This window comes from Nerophis ophidion, linkage group LG01 (assembly GCF_033978795.1).
Source record: "Nerophis ophidion isolate RoL-2023_Sa linkage group LG01, RoL_Noph_v1.0, whole genome shotgun sequence".
Lineage (NCBI taxonomy): Eukaryota > Metazoa > Chordata > Actinopteri > Syngnathiformes > Syngnathidae > Nerophis > Nerophis ophidion.
The window spans coordinates 12794479-12811776 of NC_084611.1; the positions used below are offsets into that span (position 1 = coordinate 12794479).

The 17298-nt window shown below is 40.9% G+C and overlaps 1 protein-coding gene across 2 annotated transcripts in view; it reads right to left on the bottom strand.

Moving 5' to 3' along the window:
* Window positions 1–2101: 2101 nt before the first annotated feature.
* The window catches only part of LOC133550306 (spermatid perinuclear RNA-binding protein-like), a 56547-nt gene continuing 41350 nt past the window's right edge, over window positions 2102–17298 (bottom strand). For both annotated transcript variants that reach the window (XM_061896411.1, XM_061896410.1), the window contains exons 10-18: window positions 15259–15352; window positions 15119–15193; window positions 10949–11157; window positions 10764–10886; window positions 9485–9619; window positions 9284–9424; window positions 8471–8594; window positions 8361–8411; window positions 2102–3689 (exon numbers count right to left, since the gene is read on the bottom strand). In XM_061896411.1, the coding sequence (XP_061752395.1) occupies window positions 3601–3689; window positions 8361–8411; window positions 8471–8594; window positions 9284–9424; window positions 9485–9619; window positions 10764–10886; window positions 10949–11157; window positions 15119–15193; window positions 15259–15352 (1041 nt within the window). In that variant the 3' untranslated portion in view covers window positions 2102–3600. The remainder of the gene's footprint in view (window positions 3690–8360; window positions 8412–8470; window positions 8595–9283; window positions 9425–9484; window positions 9620–10763; window positions 10887–10948; window positions 11158–15118; window positions 15194–15258; window positions 15353–17298) is intronic.

A 17298-nucleotide genomic window follows, 5' to 3' on the forward strand; every position in this document is an offset into this window, starting at 1 on the left:
TATATATATATATATATATATATATATATATCAGTATCAAATATTTTGTTATTCGACAAATGACACCTGTAAGCATGCTAACGTTAATATGCTAACTTTTTTTTTGGTAAAGTTAATTTGTAGGTATACACCTCGGTCGTATTTTGTTACTTGACGCATGTTGTTGTTAGCATTTTAACATGCTAGCTTGTTTAGTTAATTTAACAGGTATATATCCCAGTGTCCAATATTTTGTTACTTGCTTAATGACACTTGTTAGCATGCTAACATTAATACGCTATCTTTTTTTAATGCTATTTTGAAGGTATACACATTAGTCATATTTTAGTATTTGACACATTTTCTTAGCATTTTAGCATGCTACCTTTAACAGGTATATATATATCTCAGTGTCAAATACTTTGTTACTTGACGTATGACACCTGTTAGCATGCTAATGTTAATATGCTAGCTTTTTTTTAAAGCTAATTTTTAAGTATACACAGTCATATTTTGGTACTTGACACATGTTGCTGTTAGCATTTTAGCATGCACCTTGTTTAGCTAATTTATCAGGTATATATCTCAGTGTCAAATATTTTGTTACTTTACGAATGATACCTCTTAGCATGCTAACGTTAATATGCTAGCTTTTTTTCTAAAGCTAATTTGTAAGTATACATATTAGTCATATTTTGGTACTTGACACATGTTAACATTTTAAACAGTTTTTGGTACAGGTACATATGTCGAAATAACATATTTTGGTACTTGACACATGTTGGTGTAGGCATTTTAGCATGCTACCTTGTTTAGCTACTTTAACAGGTAATTACCGCAGAGTCAAATATTTTGTCACTTGACGAATGACACCTGTTAGCATGCTAACATTTATATGCTAGCTTTTTTCTTTTAAAGCTAATTTGTAGGTATACACAGTCATATTTGGTATTCGACACGTTAACATTTTAGCATGCTAGCTCATTTAGCTAATTTAACAGGTATATATCTAAGTGTCAAATATTTTTTAACTTGATGAATGACACCTGTTAGCATGCTAGCGTTAATATGCTCGCTTTTTTTAAAGTTAATTTGTAGGTATACACATTAGTCATATTTTGGTATTCGACACATGTTGTTAGCATTTTAGCATGCTAGCTTGTTTAGCTAATTTAACAGGTATATATCTCAGTGTCAAATATTTTTTTACTTTACGAATGATACCTGTTAGCATGCTAACGTTAATATGCTAGTTTTTTTTAAAGCTAATTTGTAGGTATACATATTAATATTTTGTACTGACATATGCTAACAGCTTTTGGTTCAGGTACACATGTCGAAATAACATATTTTGGTACTTGACACATGTTGCTGTTAGCAGTTTAGCATGCTACCTTGTTTAGCTACTTTAAAAGGTATATACCGCCGAGTCAAATATTTTGTTACTTGACGAATGACACCTGTTAGCATGATAACATTTATATGCTAGGTTTTTTCTTTTAAAGCTAATTTGTACGTATACACATTAGTCATATTTTGGTATTCGACACATGTTAGCATTTTAGCTTGCTAGCTTGTTTAGCTATTTGAACATGTATATATATCTCAGTCAAATATTTTTTAACTTGACGAATGACACCTGTTAGCATGCTAAAATTAATAAGCTAGATTTTTTTTAATGCTAATTTGTAGGTATACATCTCAGTCATGTTTTGGTACTTGACGCATGCTAACATTTTAAACAGTTTGTTTCAGGTATACACCTCGGAGTAACATAGTTTGGTACTTGACACATGTTGCTGTTAGCATTTTAGCATGCTAGCTTGTTTATCTAATTTAACAGGTATATTTTGGTACTTGACGCATGCTAACATTTAAAAAAAAATGTATCAGGTACATACCTAAGAGTACGATATTAAGTATTAGTAAATATATAAATATAAGTAGATTTATCAAAAGTGAAAGCCAATTATGTCACTGGATTTACTTATAAGCCCCATTTGGTGTGATGTTATTAAAATAGTCTTTGCTTATTTGCGAAGTCTGAACTTGAAATTTTCTCTCATTATAAACGTGATATTTGCAGACGTCCCACAAAAAAAAAAAGCCCAGAATAAAAATGATATTTAGTCCGTTTTTATTCCACAAACATGAAGGCATGAACCACGGCCACTAGGGGGCACAAGTGGGCCGCATGTAGATCCGCTATGACGTGGCGGATGTTCCACTCGCGCCAGGGTTATAAAAAAACAGCAACACTTATAAAATGTACAATTTATCCACGATAAACGGTCAATATTTCACTGCAGTAGAACAGGGGGGTCCAAAGTGCGGCCAGGGGGGGGCCATTTCCACAATCGCTAGCACGCTAATATTAGCATCTTAGCATATTAAACAGATGTTTCCAGTGCACAAATCAGCGTCAAATATTTAGTTTCTTGACGAATGATAGCTATTAGCAGGCTAGACTTTTTTCAGGTAATTTTATATTTAGATTTTTGATGCATGCTAATGTTAGCATCCTAGCATTTTAAACACATTTTTCAATTACACATCTTTGAGTAATATATTTTGGTACTTGACATATTCAAATTTTTTAAAATTTTCCCGAGGGAACTCTCCTTTTCAAGCTAATTAAACAGGTCCGCACCTCAATGTCCTAAATTTTGGTTTCACTAATGCTAACGGTAAGCATGTTGTCATTAGCATGCTACCTTTTTTAAAATCAATTTAACTGGTACACACTTCAATGTCATATATTTTGGCGTTTCACTGATGCTAACTGTAAGCATGTCAATATTAGCATGCTAGCTTTTCAAGTTAATTTCGCAGGTACACACCTCAACGTTCTATATTTTTCTGTTTCACTCATGCTAACTGTTAGCTTTTTAAGCTAATTTAACAGGTATACACCACGATATCCTATATTTTGGTGTTTCACTAATGCTTACTGTAAACATGCTATTATTAACATAGTACTGTTAGCATGCTAGTATTTTTAGATAATTTTGCTCGTATTTTTTGCTACTTGACGCTATCTGGCCAGCTTGCTAACTATTAGCATGCGAGCTTTTTAAGCTAATTTAACAGGTATATACCACAATATCTTATATTTTGGTGTTTCACTAATGCTAACTGTAAAAATGCTATTATTAGCATAGTAGTGTTAGCATGCTAGTATTTTATTTAGATAATTTTGCTCATATTTTTTGCTACTTGACGATATCTGGCCAGCTTGCTAACTGTTAGCATTTCGGTTCTGCTTTAGCTCTTCGGCACTCACAAACTTATGACCAAAAATTGCATTTTTCTAACCCTTTGTAAGAAAAAAAAACTATATTTTGTACCGAGTTTGGAGGTGAAAACTAGCAAAATGGCCTCGCATGTTTTGATTGGTGAGTTTGTGGCCCTCGGTGGAAGAAGTTTGGGGCCCCCCTGCACTAGACGAGTCTACATGACAGTTTTCTAAACACGCTAACAGTAAAAGTATTTATTCACATGTTGGGAAGTATTGCTTTGATTGGAAAAAGTTACCACACGGTCATGTGACAGAAAGGGGGCGTCGTCCTCCTTATTGCTTTTGGTTTTTCAACCCCGTCGTCTCCGTGGCGACAGAGTCTGTCAGAAAAGGTCCTGAGGGCCCAGGTGGATGATGATGGGCGGGGCCAAAGTCTGCGGCTGGTAGAAGGCGCCGTCCCGGTACAGACGGCCTGCACACACACACGGGGGGGCAATGTTACCATGGCGACCACTCAAGCTGACAAAAATAATGACAGTTTCCATGGTAACAGTAGAGTGGGCTGGACATTATTATTGTAAATGCTGACTGTGCGTTTTATGATGTCCTCACTTTGTTTTCTTGCTGCACGTTTACGTTGAAAATATGCACCAAGAAAACATGACTAAAAAAATGATAATAATAAAAAAAACCCAAAATAAAATACAACAAAATAAAATTAAAACGAAACCAAATTTAAATATATTTTACAATGACGGATGGATAAGAAGGCTTATGCATAAAAAATATCACACACAAAAAAAAAAAAAAAAAAAGTAAAAATAAAACGTTACAATAGAGAATCAAAGAGAAGGCTGATGGATAAAAAACATCACACACAATAAAAAAAATAAATAAATAAAATGAAAAAAAAAAAAATTTAATAAAATACATTACAATAGAGGATCAAAGAGGATAAAAAACATGACACAACATAAAAAAATAAATATTAAAACAAAATAAACAAATTAAATAAATAAAACATAATATTAGTAAATCAAACGAAATAATGTACAAATAAAAACAAGTAAATAAAATAAATATGTCGATCGAAAAGGCTTATGGAAAAAAAACATAACACAACAAAAAAAAATACTACAAAAAGTAAATAAACATTAGATAAAGTAGTAATAAAATAAATATAAAATAAAATACTAATTAAATAAAACATTACTAAAATAAATATAAAAAACACAAATATAATAATACGAAATACAAAAAAACATGATAATGGAGGGTCGAAAAGAAGGCTTAAGAAAAAAACTGAACACACGAAAAAATCACTAACACAAAATGTTTTAAATGAAATGAAATAAAGTAAAAACTAAAAATATATAACGAGACATTACAATGGAAGATCAAAAGGAAGGCTTATGGTTAACAAACAAAATACATTAAAAATAACAAAAAATACAAAGAGCAAAAAAAGGTACATACAAATAAAGTAAGGTAATAATAAAAGATGTAAATAAAAAAAATATGTATAATATAATAAAATATTACATTGCAAGATGGAAAAGAAGACTTTTTGGATAAAAACATCCCACACACGTCTTGGTTTGTGTGTGGCTGTGAACACTTCCTGTGAGGTGAGGTAAAGGTCAGAGGTCCTAATGGGGGTCAAAAGTTGTAGTGGGGGTAAAGGTCAAAGATGGTAGTGACGGTACAGGTCAAAAGTGATAGTGGGGGTACATGTCAAAGGTGGTAGTGGGGGTCAAAGGTGGTAGTAGATGTACAGGTCAAAGGTAGTGGGGGTCAAAGGTGGTAGTAGATGTACAGGTCAAAGGTAGTGGGGGTCAAAGGTGGTAGTAGATGTACAGGTCAAAGGTAGTGGGGGTCAAAGGTGGTAGTGGGGGTAGAGGTCAATGGTGGTCGTGCGGGTACAGGTCAAAAGTAGTAGTAGGGGTGCAGGTCAAAGGTGGTAGTGGGGGTCAAAGGTGGTAGTGGGTGTACAGGTCAAAGGTGATAGTGGGGGTCAAAGGTGGTAGTGGGGGTCTAAGGTGGTAGTGGGTGTACAGGTCAAAGGTGATAGTGGGGGTCAAAGGTGGTAGTGGGGGTCTAAGGTGGTAGTGGGTGTACAGGTCAAAGGTGATAGTGGGGGTCAAAGGTGGTAGTGGGGGTCAAAGGTGGTAGTGGGTGTACAGGTCAAAGGTGATAGTGGGGGTCAAAGGTGGTAGTGGGGGTCAAAGGTGGTAGTGGGTGTACAGGTCAAAGGTGATAGTGGGGGTCAAAGGTGGTAGTGGGGGTCAAAGGTGGTAGTGGGTGTACAGGTCAAAGGTGATAGTGGGGGTCAAAGGTGGTAGTGGGGGTCTAAGGTGGTAGTGGGTGTACAGGTCAAAGGTGATAGTGGGGGTCAAAGGTGGTAGTGGGGGTCTAAGGTGGTAGTGGGTGTACAGGTCAAAGGTGATAGTGGGGGTCAAAGGTGGTAGTGGGGGTCTAAGGTGGTAGTGGGTGTACAGGTCAAAGGTGATAGTGGGGGTCAAAGGTGGTAGTGGGGGTCAAAGGTGGTAGTAGATGTACAGGTCAAAGGTAGTGGGGGTCAAAGGTGGTAGTGGGGGTAGAGGTCAATGGTGGTCGTGCGGGTACAGGTCAAAAGTAGTAGTAGGGGTGCAGGTCAAAGGTGGTAGTGGGGGTCAAAGGTGGTAGTGGGTGTACAGGTCAAAGGTGATAGTGGGGGTCAAAGGTGGTAGTGGGGGTCTAAGGTGGTAGTGGGTGTACAGGTCAAAGGTGATAGTGGGGGTCAAAGGTGGTAGTGGGGGTCTAAGGTGGTAGTGGGTGTACAGGTCAAAGGTGATAGTGGGGGTCAAAGGTGGTAGTGGGTGTACACGTCAAAGGTGATAGTGGGGGTCAAAGGTGGTAGTGGGGGTCAAAGGTGGTAGTGGGGGTACAGGTCAAAGGTGGTAGTGGGGGTCAAAGGTGGTAGTGGGGGTACAGGTCAAAGGTGATAGTGGGGGTCAAAGGTGGTAGTGGGGGTCAAAGGTGGTAGTGGGGGTACAGGTCAAAGGTGGCATAGGGTGTACAGGTCAAAGGGGTAATGGGGGTACAGGTCAAAGGTGGTAGTGTGGGTGCAGGTCAAAAGGTGTACAGTTTAAAGGTGGTAGTGGGGGTACAGGTCAAAGGTAGTGGGGGTCAAAGGTGGTAGTAGATGTACAGGTCAAAGGTAGTGGGGGTCAAATGTGGTAGTGGGGGTAGAGGTCAATGGTGGTCGTGCGGGTACAGGTCAAAAGTAGTAGTAGGGGTGCAGGTCAAAGGTGGTAGTGGGGGTCAAAGGTGGTAGTGGGTGTACAGGTCAAAGGTGATAATGGGGGTCAAAGGTGGTAGTGGGGGTCAAAGGTGGTAGTGGGTGTACAGGTCAAAGGTGATAGTGGGGGTCAAAGGTGGTAGTGTGGGTGCAGGTCAAAAGTAGTAGTGGGGGTGCAGGTCAATGGTGGTAGTTGGGTTACATGTCACAGTTGGTAGTTGGGGTGCAGGTCAAAAGTCCTGGTGGGGATACAGGTCAAATGTGATAGTAGGTCAAAGGTGGTAATAGGTGTACAGTTTAAAGGTGGTAGTGGGGGTACAGGTCAAAGGTAGTGGGGGTAAAGATCAAAGGTGGTCGTGCAGGTAAAGGTGGTAGTGGGTGTACAAGTCAAAGGTGGTAGTGGAGGTCAAAGGTGATAGTGGGGGTCAAAGTTGGTAGTGGGGGACAAAGGTGTACAGGTCAAAGATGGCAGTGGGGGTACAGGTCAAAGGTGGTAGTGTGGGTACGGGTCAAAAGTAGTAGTGGGGGTGCAGGTTAAAGGTGGTAGTGGGGGTCAAAGGTGGTAGTGGGTGTACAGGTCAAAAGTAGTAGTGGGGGTGCAGGTTAAAGGTGGTAGTGGGGGTCAAAGGTGGTAGTGGGTGTACAGGTCAAAAGTAGTAGTGGGGGTGCAGGTTAAAGGTGGTAGTGGGGGTCAAAGTTGGTAGTGGGGTTACATGTCACAAATGGTAGTGTGGGTGCAGGTCAAAAGTCCTGGTGGGGATGCAGGTCAAAGATGGTAGTGGAGGTCAAAGGTGATAGTGGGTGTCCAAGGTGTTAGTAGGTGTACAGGTCAAAGATGGCAGTGGGGGTACAGGTCAAAGGTGGTAGTGTGGTTACAAGTCAAAAGTAGTAGTGGGGGTGCAGGTCAAAGGTGGTAGTGGGGGTCAAAGGTGGTAGTGGGGTTACATGTCACAGATGGTAGTGTGGGTGCAGGTCAAAAGTAGTAGTGGGGGTGCAGGTCAAAGTTGGTAATGGGGGTCAAAGTTGGTAGTGGGGTTACATGTCACAGATGGTAGTGTGGGTGCAGGTCAAAAGTAGTAGTGGGGGTGCAGGTCAAAGTTGGTAATAGGGGTCAAAGTTGGTAGTGGGGTTACATGTCACAGATGGTAGTGTGGGTGCAGGTCAAAAGTAGTAGTGGGGGTGCAGGTCAAAGTTGGTAGTGGGGGTCAAAGTTGGTAGTGGGGTTACATGTCACAGATGGTAGTGTGGGTGCAGGTCAAAAGTAGTAGTGGGGGTGCAGGTCAAAGTTGGTAATGGGGGTCAAAGTTGGTAGTGGGGTTACATGTCACAGATGGTAGTGTGGGTGCAGGTCAAAAGTAGTAGTGGGGGTGCAGGTCAAAGTTGGTAATAGGGGTCAAAGTTGGTAGTGGGGTTACATGTCACAGATGGTAGTGTGGGTGCAGGTCAAAAGTAGTAGTGGGGGTGCAGGTCAAAGTTGGTAGTGGGGGTCAAAGTTGGTAGTGGGGTTACATGTCACAGATGGTAGTGTGGGTACAAGTCAAAAGTCCTGGTGGTGATACAGGTCAAAGATGGTAGTGGAGGTCAAAGGTGATAGTGAGGGTCAATGTTGGTAGTGGGGGTACAGGACAGAGGACTTAGTGGGGGTACAGGTCAAAGGTGGTAGTGGGGGTCAAAGTTGGTAATGGGGGTCAAATTTGGTAGTGGGGGTATAGGTGGTACAAAAGGGGAAATTGGATGATGGGAACTAGGAGGGAGGAGAAACCTGAGGAGGAGCAAAGAATGAAATGATGGATGACGACTGATTGTGTGTGTGTACATGTGTGTGTGTGTGCGTGTGCGTGTGTGTGTGCAGTAGTGCAGCACCGTATCCTGGCAGGGGTCCGGCGGGGCTGAAGCCAAACGGAGAACCAAAGCCTAGGAGAAGAACAGGTGTGTTAGCACGTAGCGCCCGCTGCTACCAAGATGGTGCCCACCTGAGGGGAGGTATGGGTGGGGGGGCTGCATGCTGGCGAAGGGCGCTCTGGGGACGAGGGACACCTGCAAGGGCCCCGCGGCCAGCGGCGGGAGCGTCAGCCCCGAGGTCATAGGTCGCTTTGGCTGCAGCAAATATCAAAGTAAAACATACTTTTAATGACACAATCGTTAGCATGCTAATGTTAGCATGCTAAATCGTTTTGTTACCTGACCAATGAAACCTGTTAGCCTGCTGACGTTAGCATGCTAGCTTTTTCAAAGCCAATTTTGTAGGTCTACACCACAGTCGTAGCTTGGTATTTTAGACACGCTAAGCGTTAACATGCTAACGTTTTAAACACATTTTCCAGGCACACCCCTCAGAGCAATATATTTTATTACTTGTCACATGTCACAGTTAACATATTAACATGCTAAGGTTAGCATGCAAGCATTTTAAACACATTTTCCAGGTACACGCCTCAGAGTAATATATTTTGTTACTTGACGCATGTTACAGTTAGCATATTAACATGCTAACATTCGTATGCTAGACCTTTTTAATGTAATTTAGCAGCTGAATTATACTCGTCCCCTCTTAACCACGCCCCCAACAACGCCCTCTCCCCAACCCCCCAACTCCCGAAATCGGAGGTCTCTAGGTTGACAAGTATGCGCCATTGTGTCTCTCCACTGGCCACCAGGGGGCGTTCTATGACTGTTGAATGGTTGTAACTGCCTTTTCTGGACCATGTCATCATAATAATAATAATAATAATATACATTTTTGGATGAGCTTTATATCGAAGGTGTCATGGCGGCTGCGGACTCACCGGCGGGATGACTCTCTTCTTCTTAGCGCCCGCACACTTGGACCCGGCAAACAACCTGCTGACGGCGGCCATGGCGGCGCCGGCTTTGGCCGCCTTCTTGTTGGGACCCGTGCCGCGGAACACCTGCTGGTCCACCTCCACCTGGCGAGACATGACCATAAGGCCGTGTCACGTGACCACCAAGGCGTGAAGCGTCGCTACCTCCATGATGAAGCGCTTGTCGTAGCTGCCGCCGCTCTCGGAGACCAGCTTGTACTTGAGGCCGCGGCGTTTCTCGTTCAGCTCCATCACGGGATTTTTCCCTCTCGCCGTCAGCAGGGGACCTGGAGCTCTGGACTGGACCGGATAAATCCCAGAAACGGAAGGAGGCACCTCTAAAATCTAGTAGCATGATGCGTATACTAGCATGCTAGCATATTACATATCTTAGCATGTATTTATGTGTTGCCATTGTAGCATGCTAGCATGATGCGTATACTATCTTGTTAGCATAATACAAATGTTAACATGTATTTTATATGTTGACATTGTAGCATGCTAGCATGATGCGTATAGTAGCTTATTAGCATAATACATATGTTAACATGTATTTTATATGTTGACATTGTAGCATGCTAGCATGTTATCATAACACACATCTCAGCATGTATTTTATATGTTGACATTTTAGCATGCTAGCACGATGCGTCTGCTAGCATGTTAGCATATTACATATCTTAGCATGTATTTATGTGTTGACATTGTAGCATGCTAGCATGATGCGTATACTATCTTGTTAGCATAATACAAATGTTAACATGCATTTTATATGTTGACATTTTAACATGCTAGTATGATGCGTATGCTATCTTGTTAGCATAATACAAATGTTAACATGCATTTTATATGTTGACATTGTAGCATGCTGCGTATGGGAGCTTGTTAGCATAATACAAATGTTAACATGTATTTTATATTTTGACATTGTACCATGCTAGCATGTTATCATAATACACATCTCAGCATGTATTTTATGTTGACATTTTAGCATGCTTGCATGATACGTATGCTGGCATGTTAGCATAATACATATCTTAGCATGTATTTTATGTGTTGACATTGTAGCATGCTAGCATGAGGTGTGTGCTAGCTTGTTAGCATAATACAAATGTTAACATGTATTTTATATGTTGACATTGTAACATGCTAGCACAATGCGTATGCTAGCATGTTAGCATAATACATATCTTAGCATGTATTTGTAAGTTGACATTCTAGCACGGGGGGGCGCTGGCGCCTATCTCAGCTACAATCGGGCGGAAGGCGGGGTACACCCTGGACAAGTCGCCACCTCATCGCAGGGCCAACACAGGTAGACAGACCCGTGACCCCGAAAGGGAATAAGCGGTAGAAAATGGATGGACATTCTAGCATGTTAGCATGAGCTGTATGCTAGCATGCGCCTAGCCAGAATGTAGCTGCTCTCTGGTGTGTCCCTCACTTCCTGTGAGTCGGTGGAAGACGTGATGGACATCCTGTCGTTCTTTCCTTCACCGTCAGACTTCTCGTCGGCACTGAGCGAGTCGGCCTCGCCGCTCGGCCCGCAGCCCAGAGCCTTCAACGCCTGAAGAGAAGGTCCAGACGTCACCAGTCCGGGACGCCGCAAAATCAAAGCCCTTGACTCACCTTGAGGGCCACCTGGAGCTTGGCGCTCCTCTTGGAGGTCCCGCTGGCCCGGTAGACGTGTCCCTGGACCTGCACGGCCATGGTGAAGACGGGCGCGTGGACCGGGCCGGACTGGGACAGAAGGCGGTACTGGAGGCCCGGCCTGACCTGGTTCAGGCGCATGAGAGCGTTCATGGGGTGGTTGGGGTCCGCCATCCTCCAGTCCAGCACTGAGGACCACAACACCGTCACCTCGGACCACCCGGACCAGCGTGTGTGTGTACATGTGTTTGGTGTTTACATGTTTGTGTGTGTGTGTTCTGACAATTCGTACTTTATGGGGACATGGCTCTGTTTACACACCTTTAGGGGACCTCTGACGGTATGGGGACCAAAAAACAGGTCCCCTAAAAGCCAACCTTTTAAAATGATAGTCAGATCCATTCTGAAGATGCCGAAGTGATTTTTAAGCTTGATCATGTCATATTTAATTTTAACTTTGTTTTTTTAATAAAAGGTCCTCAGTAGTCACGAACAAATTTGTGAGAATTATGCAAAACGATTTAAATTCGGTCCCCATGAACCATATTAACTCTTTTCCCCCAGGATCAGCACATTACTTCCTCAATTCAGAGATTTAAAGACTTGTCTGAGCTAACTGGGCAGTGGCCATTTTACAAAAAAAAATGTACGCCTCCCCAACCTGTAGAAAAGGTGGTCCCCACAAGTCCTGATCAAACACTTGGTCCCCATTCCAAATGATGACCAGTATGTGTGTGTGTGTGTGTGTGTCTAATTGCCCTTTAGCAGACGAGCGTTGCCGGGGGCGACCGTCCCTATTAAGGTGACAATTCGCAGAGCGTCTGTTTGGTCATGTGACTGAAGGTCACGTGACTTGTTTACACTTCCATCTTCCAACAAGCCTCTAAAACGTCACTAATAATTAACACTTAACGATTAAAAGATCTAGTCAATAAATAAATGAATACATACATCTTTGATGAATTAAATACATGCGTCATTAATTAATTAAATATGTGTTATTAATGAATTAAATACATGTTATTAAATGGGTCATAATGTAAAAGTACATTTAATTATTTAATCACAATTATGTCAATATTTAATCAAATAAAACACATTAAAAAATATATATATATATATCTATATATATATATAGATATATATATATACAAACCCCGTTTCCATATATGTTGGAAATTGTGTTAGATGTAAATATAAACAGAATACAATGATTTGCAAATCCTTTTCAACCCATATTCAGTTGAATATGCTACAAAGACAACATATTTGATGTTCAAACTGATCAATTTTTTTTGTTGTTGCTAATAATCATTAACTTTAGAATTTGATACCAGCAACACGTGACAAAGAAGTTGGGAAAGGTGGCAATAAATACTGATAATGTTGAGGAATGCTCATCAAACACTTATTTGGAACATCCAACAGGTGTGCAGGCTAATTGGGAACAGGTGGGTGCCATGATTGGGTATAAAAACAGCTTCCCCAAAAATGCTCAGTCTTAGACAAGAAAGGATGGGGCGAGGTACACCCCTTTGTCCACAACTGCGTGAGCAAATAGTCAAACAGTTTAAGAACAACGTTTCTCAAAGTGCAATTGCAAGAAATTTAGGGATTTCAACACCTACGGTCCGTAATATCATCAAAAGGTTCAGAGAATCTGGAGAAATCACTCCACGTAAGCGGCATGGCCGGACACCAACATTGAATGACCGTGACCTTCGATCCCTTATACGGCACTGTATCAAAAAAACGACATCAATCTCTAAAGGATATCACCACATGGGCTCAGGAACACTTCAGAAAACCACTGTCACTAAATACAGTTAATCGATACATCTGTAAGTGCAAGTTAAAGCTCTACTATGCAAAGCGAAAGCCATTTATCAACAACATCCAGAAACACCGGCTTCTCTTGGCCCGAGATCATCTGAGATGGACTGATGCAAAGTGGAAAAGTGTTCTGTGGTCTGACGAGTCCACATTTCAAATTGTTTTTGGAAATATTCGACATTGTGTCATCCGGACCAAAGGGGAAGCGAACCATCCAGACTGTTATCGACGCAAAGTTCAAAAGCCAGCATCTGTGATGGTATGAGGGTGCATTAGTGCTCAAGGCATAGGTAACTTACACATCTGTGAAGGCACCGTTAATGCTGAAAGGTACATACAGGTTTTGGAACAACATACGCTGCCATCTAAGCGCACGTCTTTTTCATGGACGCCCCTGCTTATTTCAGCAAGACAATGCCAAGCCCTATTCAGCACGTGTTACAACAGCATGGCTTCGTAAAAAAAGAGTGCGGGTACTTTCCTGGCCCGCCTGCAGTCCAGACCTGTCCCCCATCGAAAATGTGGTGCATTATGAAGCGTAAAATACGACAGCAAGACTGTTGAACGACTGAAGCTCTACATAAAACAAGAATGGGAAAGAATTCCACTTTCAAAGCCTCAACAATTAGTTTCCTCAGTTCCCAAATGTTTATTGAGTGTTGTTAAAAGAAAAGGTGATGTAACACAGTGGTGAACATGCCCTTTCCCAACTACTTTGGCACATGTTGCAGCCATGAAATTCTAAGTTAATTATTATTTGCAAAAAAAAAAAAAAAGTTTATGAGTTTGAACATCAAATATTTTGTCATTGTAGTGCATTCAATTGAACATGAGTTGCAAAAGATTTGCAAATCATTGTAACTAACACAAATTCCTAACTCATATGGAAACGGGGTTTGTATATTTTTTCTAAATAAAATAATTTATTCGTGTAATTATTATTATTGATTTAAGTAATTACGTAAAGATGTATTTATTCTATTTGTCCCATCTGACCCTCCTTATTTGATTTAATGTATTCACGTAATATCGCTAAAATTCGCTCCATTCTGTCCACTAAAGACGCTGAGATCATTATCCATGCGTTTGTTACGTCTCGTCTCGACTACTGTAACGTATTATTTTCGGGTCTCCCCATGTCTAGCATTAAAAGATTACAGTTGGTACAAAATGCGGCTGCTAGACTTTTGACAAGAACAAGAAAGTTTGATCACATTACGCCTGTACTGGCTCACCTGCACTGGCTTCCTGTGCACTTAAGATGTGACTTTAAGGTTTTACTACTTACGTATAAAATACTACACGGTCTAGCTCCACCCTATCTTGCCGATTGTATTGTACCATATGTCCCGGCAAGAAATCTGCGTTCAAAGGACTCCGGCTTATTAGTGATTCCCAAAGCCCAAAAAAAGTCTGCGGGCTATAGAGCGTTTTCATTTCGGGCTCCAGTACTCTGGAATGCCCTCCCGGTAACAGTTCGAGATGCTACCTCAGTAGAAGCATTTAAGTCTCACCTTAAAACTCATTTGTATACTCTAGCCTTTAAATAGACTCCCTTTTTAGACCAGTTGATCTGCCGTTTCTTTTCTTTTTCTCCTATGTCCCACTCTCCCTTGTGGAGGGGGTCCGGTCCGATCCGGTGGCCATGTACTGCTTGCCTGTGTATTGGCTGGGGACATCTCTGTGCTGCTGATCCGCCTCCGCTTGGGATGGTTTCCTGCTGGCTCCGCTGTAAGCGGGACTCTCGCTGCTGTGTTGGATCCGCTTTGGACTGGACTCTCGCGACTGTGTTGGATCCATTGTGGATTGAACTTTCACAGTATCATGTTAGACCCGCTCGACATCCATTGCTTTCCTCCTCTCAAAGGTTCTCATAGTCATCATTGTCACCGACGTCCCACTGGGTGTGAGTTTTCCTTTCCCTTATGTGGGCCTACCGAGGATGTGGTAGTGGTTTGTGCAGCCCTTTGAGACACTAGTGATTTAGGGCTATATAAGTAAACATTGATTGATTGATTGATTACATTTGTCAACTTTATTTACCATAAGGATTTACTTAAATATTTGTTTAATTTGTCCCATTTGACTCGCCATAATCAAGTACATAAGGATTAAATAAATCTTAACATAATTACATGTCATTAATTAATTTAATCATTTGATTCATTTAATTATAGTACTCTTACAAGTATTAAATAGCAGTGCAGTTGCATTTCCAGGACGCTAGATGGCAGCAGAGTGTGTACTGTGGTGTGTTGGGGAAAAGAAGCAAGCCTTGTTAAGTTGAGTGTGCCACAGGAAGTAGACGACCTGTACCTCTCATCCTCTTCAGCAGGTCTCCGTCTTCGTGGTTGTCGTCTTTGGTGCCGCGGACTCGCTTCTGACGGCTGCCTGTAAATGGGGACGTTAGACGAGTGTAGGAAAACACACACACACACAGACAAACAAACACACACCTTCCACGAGTCCTGACGACGGCCGGCCCCTGGGGAGGGGGTCCATGTTCAAGACCTTGTGAAGCTGTCCGAAGGCCAGGAGTCTTAAAGCGTGCTGAAACACACACACACACACACACACACACACACACACACACACTTTTGCAGTTCGTACCTTCTAGGGACCTTTGAAAAATGCCTACCTCTTTAGGACCACCCTTTGTAGATATATAAAAGATTTGTATTGACAACATTAATATTACATACATACCATGCAAATATAAAAAAGGTAAGCTTTTAGTTATTTTTTTGGTTTGTTTGTAATTGTGTGAATGCTCCAAAACATTCACACATATGCTTTTCTACACTTAAATTAATATATTTGTTAATCTCCTTCTTCTTTTCCAGATTTTGGCGCGTTCCACCTTCCACATTTTTCACACGATTCAAACCGTTCCGACTTCAAACTGTTCAGCCTATTCGGGAATCACGGGCTTTCCCCTGACAAATTCCTAAAATTCCCAGATTTCCCAGAATTCCAAGTTCTACGGGACACTTCCCCATTCAAAAGGAATTGGTTATTTTCCAAACTTCCACCATTTCCACTTTTTTCAACCTATTCAAAACAATTCCAGCTTCAACACATTTCACCATCCTGGAAATTTAAACTACTCTTCACCAAGTTAAAAGAAAATTATTGGATTTTCCAGAATTCCTGGTTTTCCAAAGCACTATTTCCACCCATTTTTCTGGCGACTACTCTTCCCACATTTTTCAACCTTTTCAACTTCCAAACATTCCTCCTAATTAGGAAAAAAAAGGTTTTGTTTTATGAAATGTAAAAATTCCCGGTTTTCCCAAAATTCCAGGAATTCGTAATACTATTTCTCAATTCAACATGTAACAACATTTTTCAACCGATAAGAAACATTTCAACACCAACCATTTCATCTCATTCAGACATTCAAGTTTTTTTTAATCATTTTCAAAAGAGCTCCCGTTTTTCCGGAAATTCCTAAATTTTGGGGAAATTCCAATTGAAATCAAGAAGACATTTTTCAAAGTTACACAATTTCCACATTTTCACCAGTTCCACTTTTTTCAACCTATTCAAACTATTCCACCATCCTGGAAGTTGAAATTACTCTTTTTCCAAGTTCCCAAAAATTCTAGAATTTTCCAGAATTCCTGGTTTTCCAAAGCCCTATTTCCACCCATTTTGCTGGCGACTACTCCTCCCACATTTTTCAACCAACTTCAACCGAGTCAACATCCGAACATTCCTCTTAATTAAGAAAAAAAATGTTTTCTTTTATGAAGTGGAAAAATTCCAGTTTTTCCCCAAAACTCCAGGAATTCGTAATACCATTTCTCAATTCAACATGTCACTACTTTAACATTATTCGACGGATTAGAAACATTTCAACACCAACCATTTCAACTCATTCAGACATTCAGGTGTTTTATCATTTTCAAAAGAGCTCCCTCTTTTCCGGAAATTCCTACATTTTTTGGAAATTCCAATTGAAATCAATGAGACATTTTTCAAAGTTCCACAATTCCCACATTTGTCATCTTATTCAAACTGTTCCAACTTGAAAATATTCAGCCTGTTCAGAAATTGTGTGCTGTACTTCAATATTTCCCCCCCCCCCCAAAAAATCCTGGATTTCCCATTATTCCTTTTTTTTTTTTTTCATTTTCCCCATTCAAAATGAATTGGCCATTTTTTAAACTTCTACCAGTTCCACTTTTTTCAACCTATTCAAACTATTCCACCATCCTGGAAGTTGAAATTACTCTTTTTCCAAGTTCCCAAAAATTCTAGGATTTTCCAGGATTCCTGGTTTTCCAAAGCCCTATTTCCACCCATTTTGCTGGCGACTACTCCTCCCACATTTTTCAACCAACTTCAACCGAGTCAACATCCGAACATTCCTCTTAATTAAGAAAAAAAATGTTTTCTTTTATGAAGTGGAAAAATTCCAGTTTTTCCCAAAATTCCAGGAATTCGTAATATCATTTCTCAATTCAACGTGTAACTACTTCAACATTTTTCGA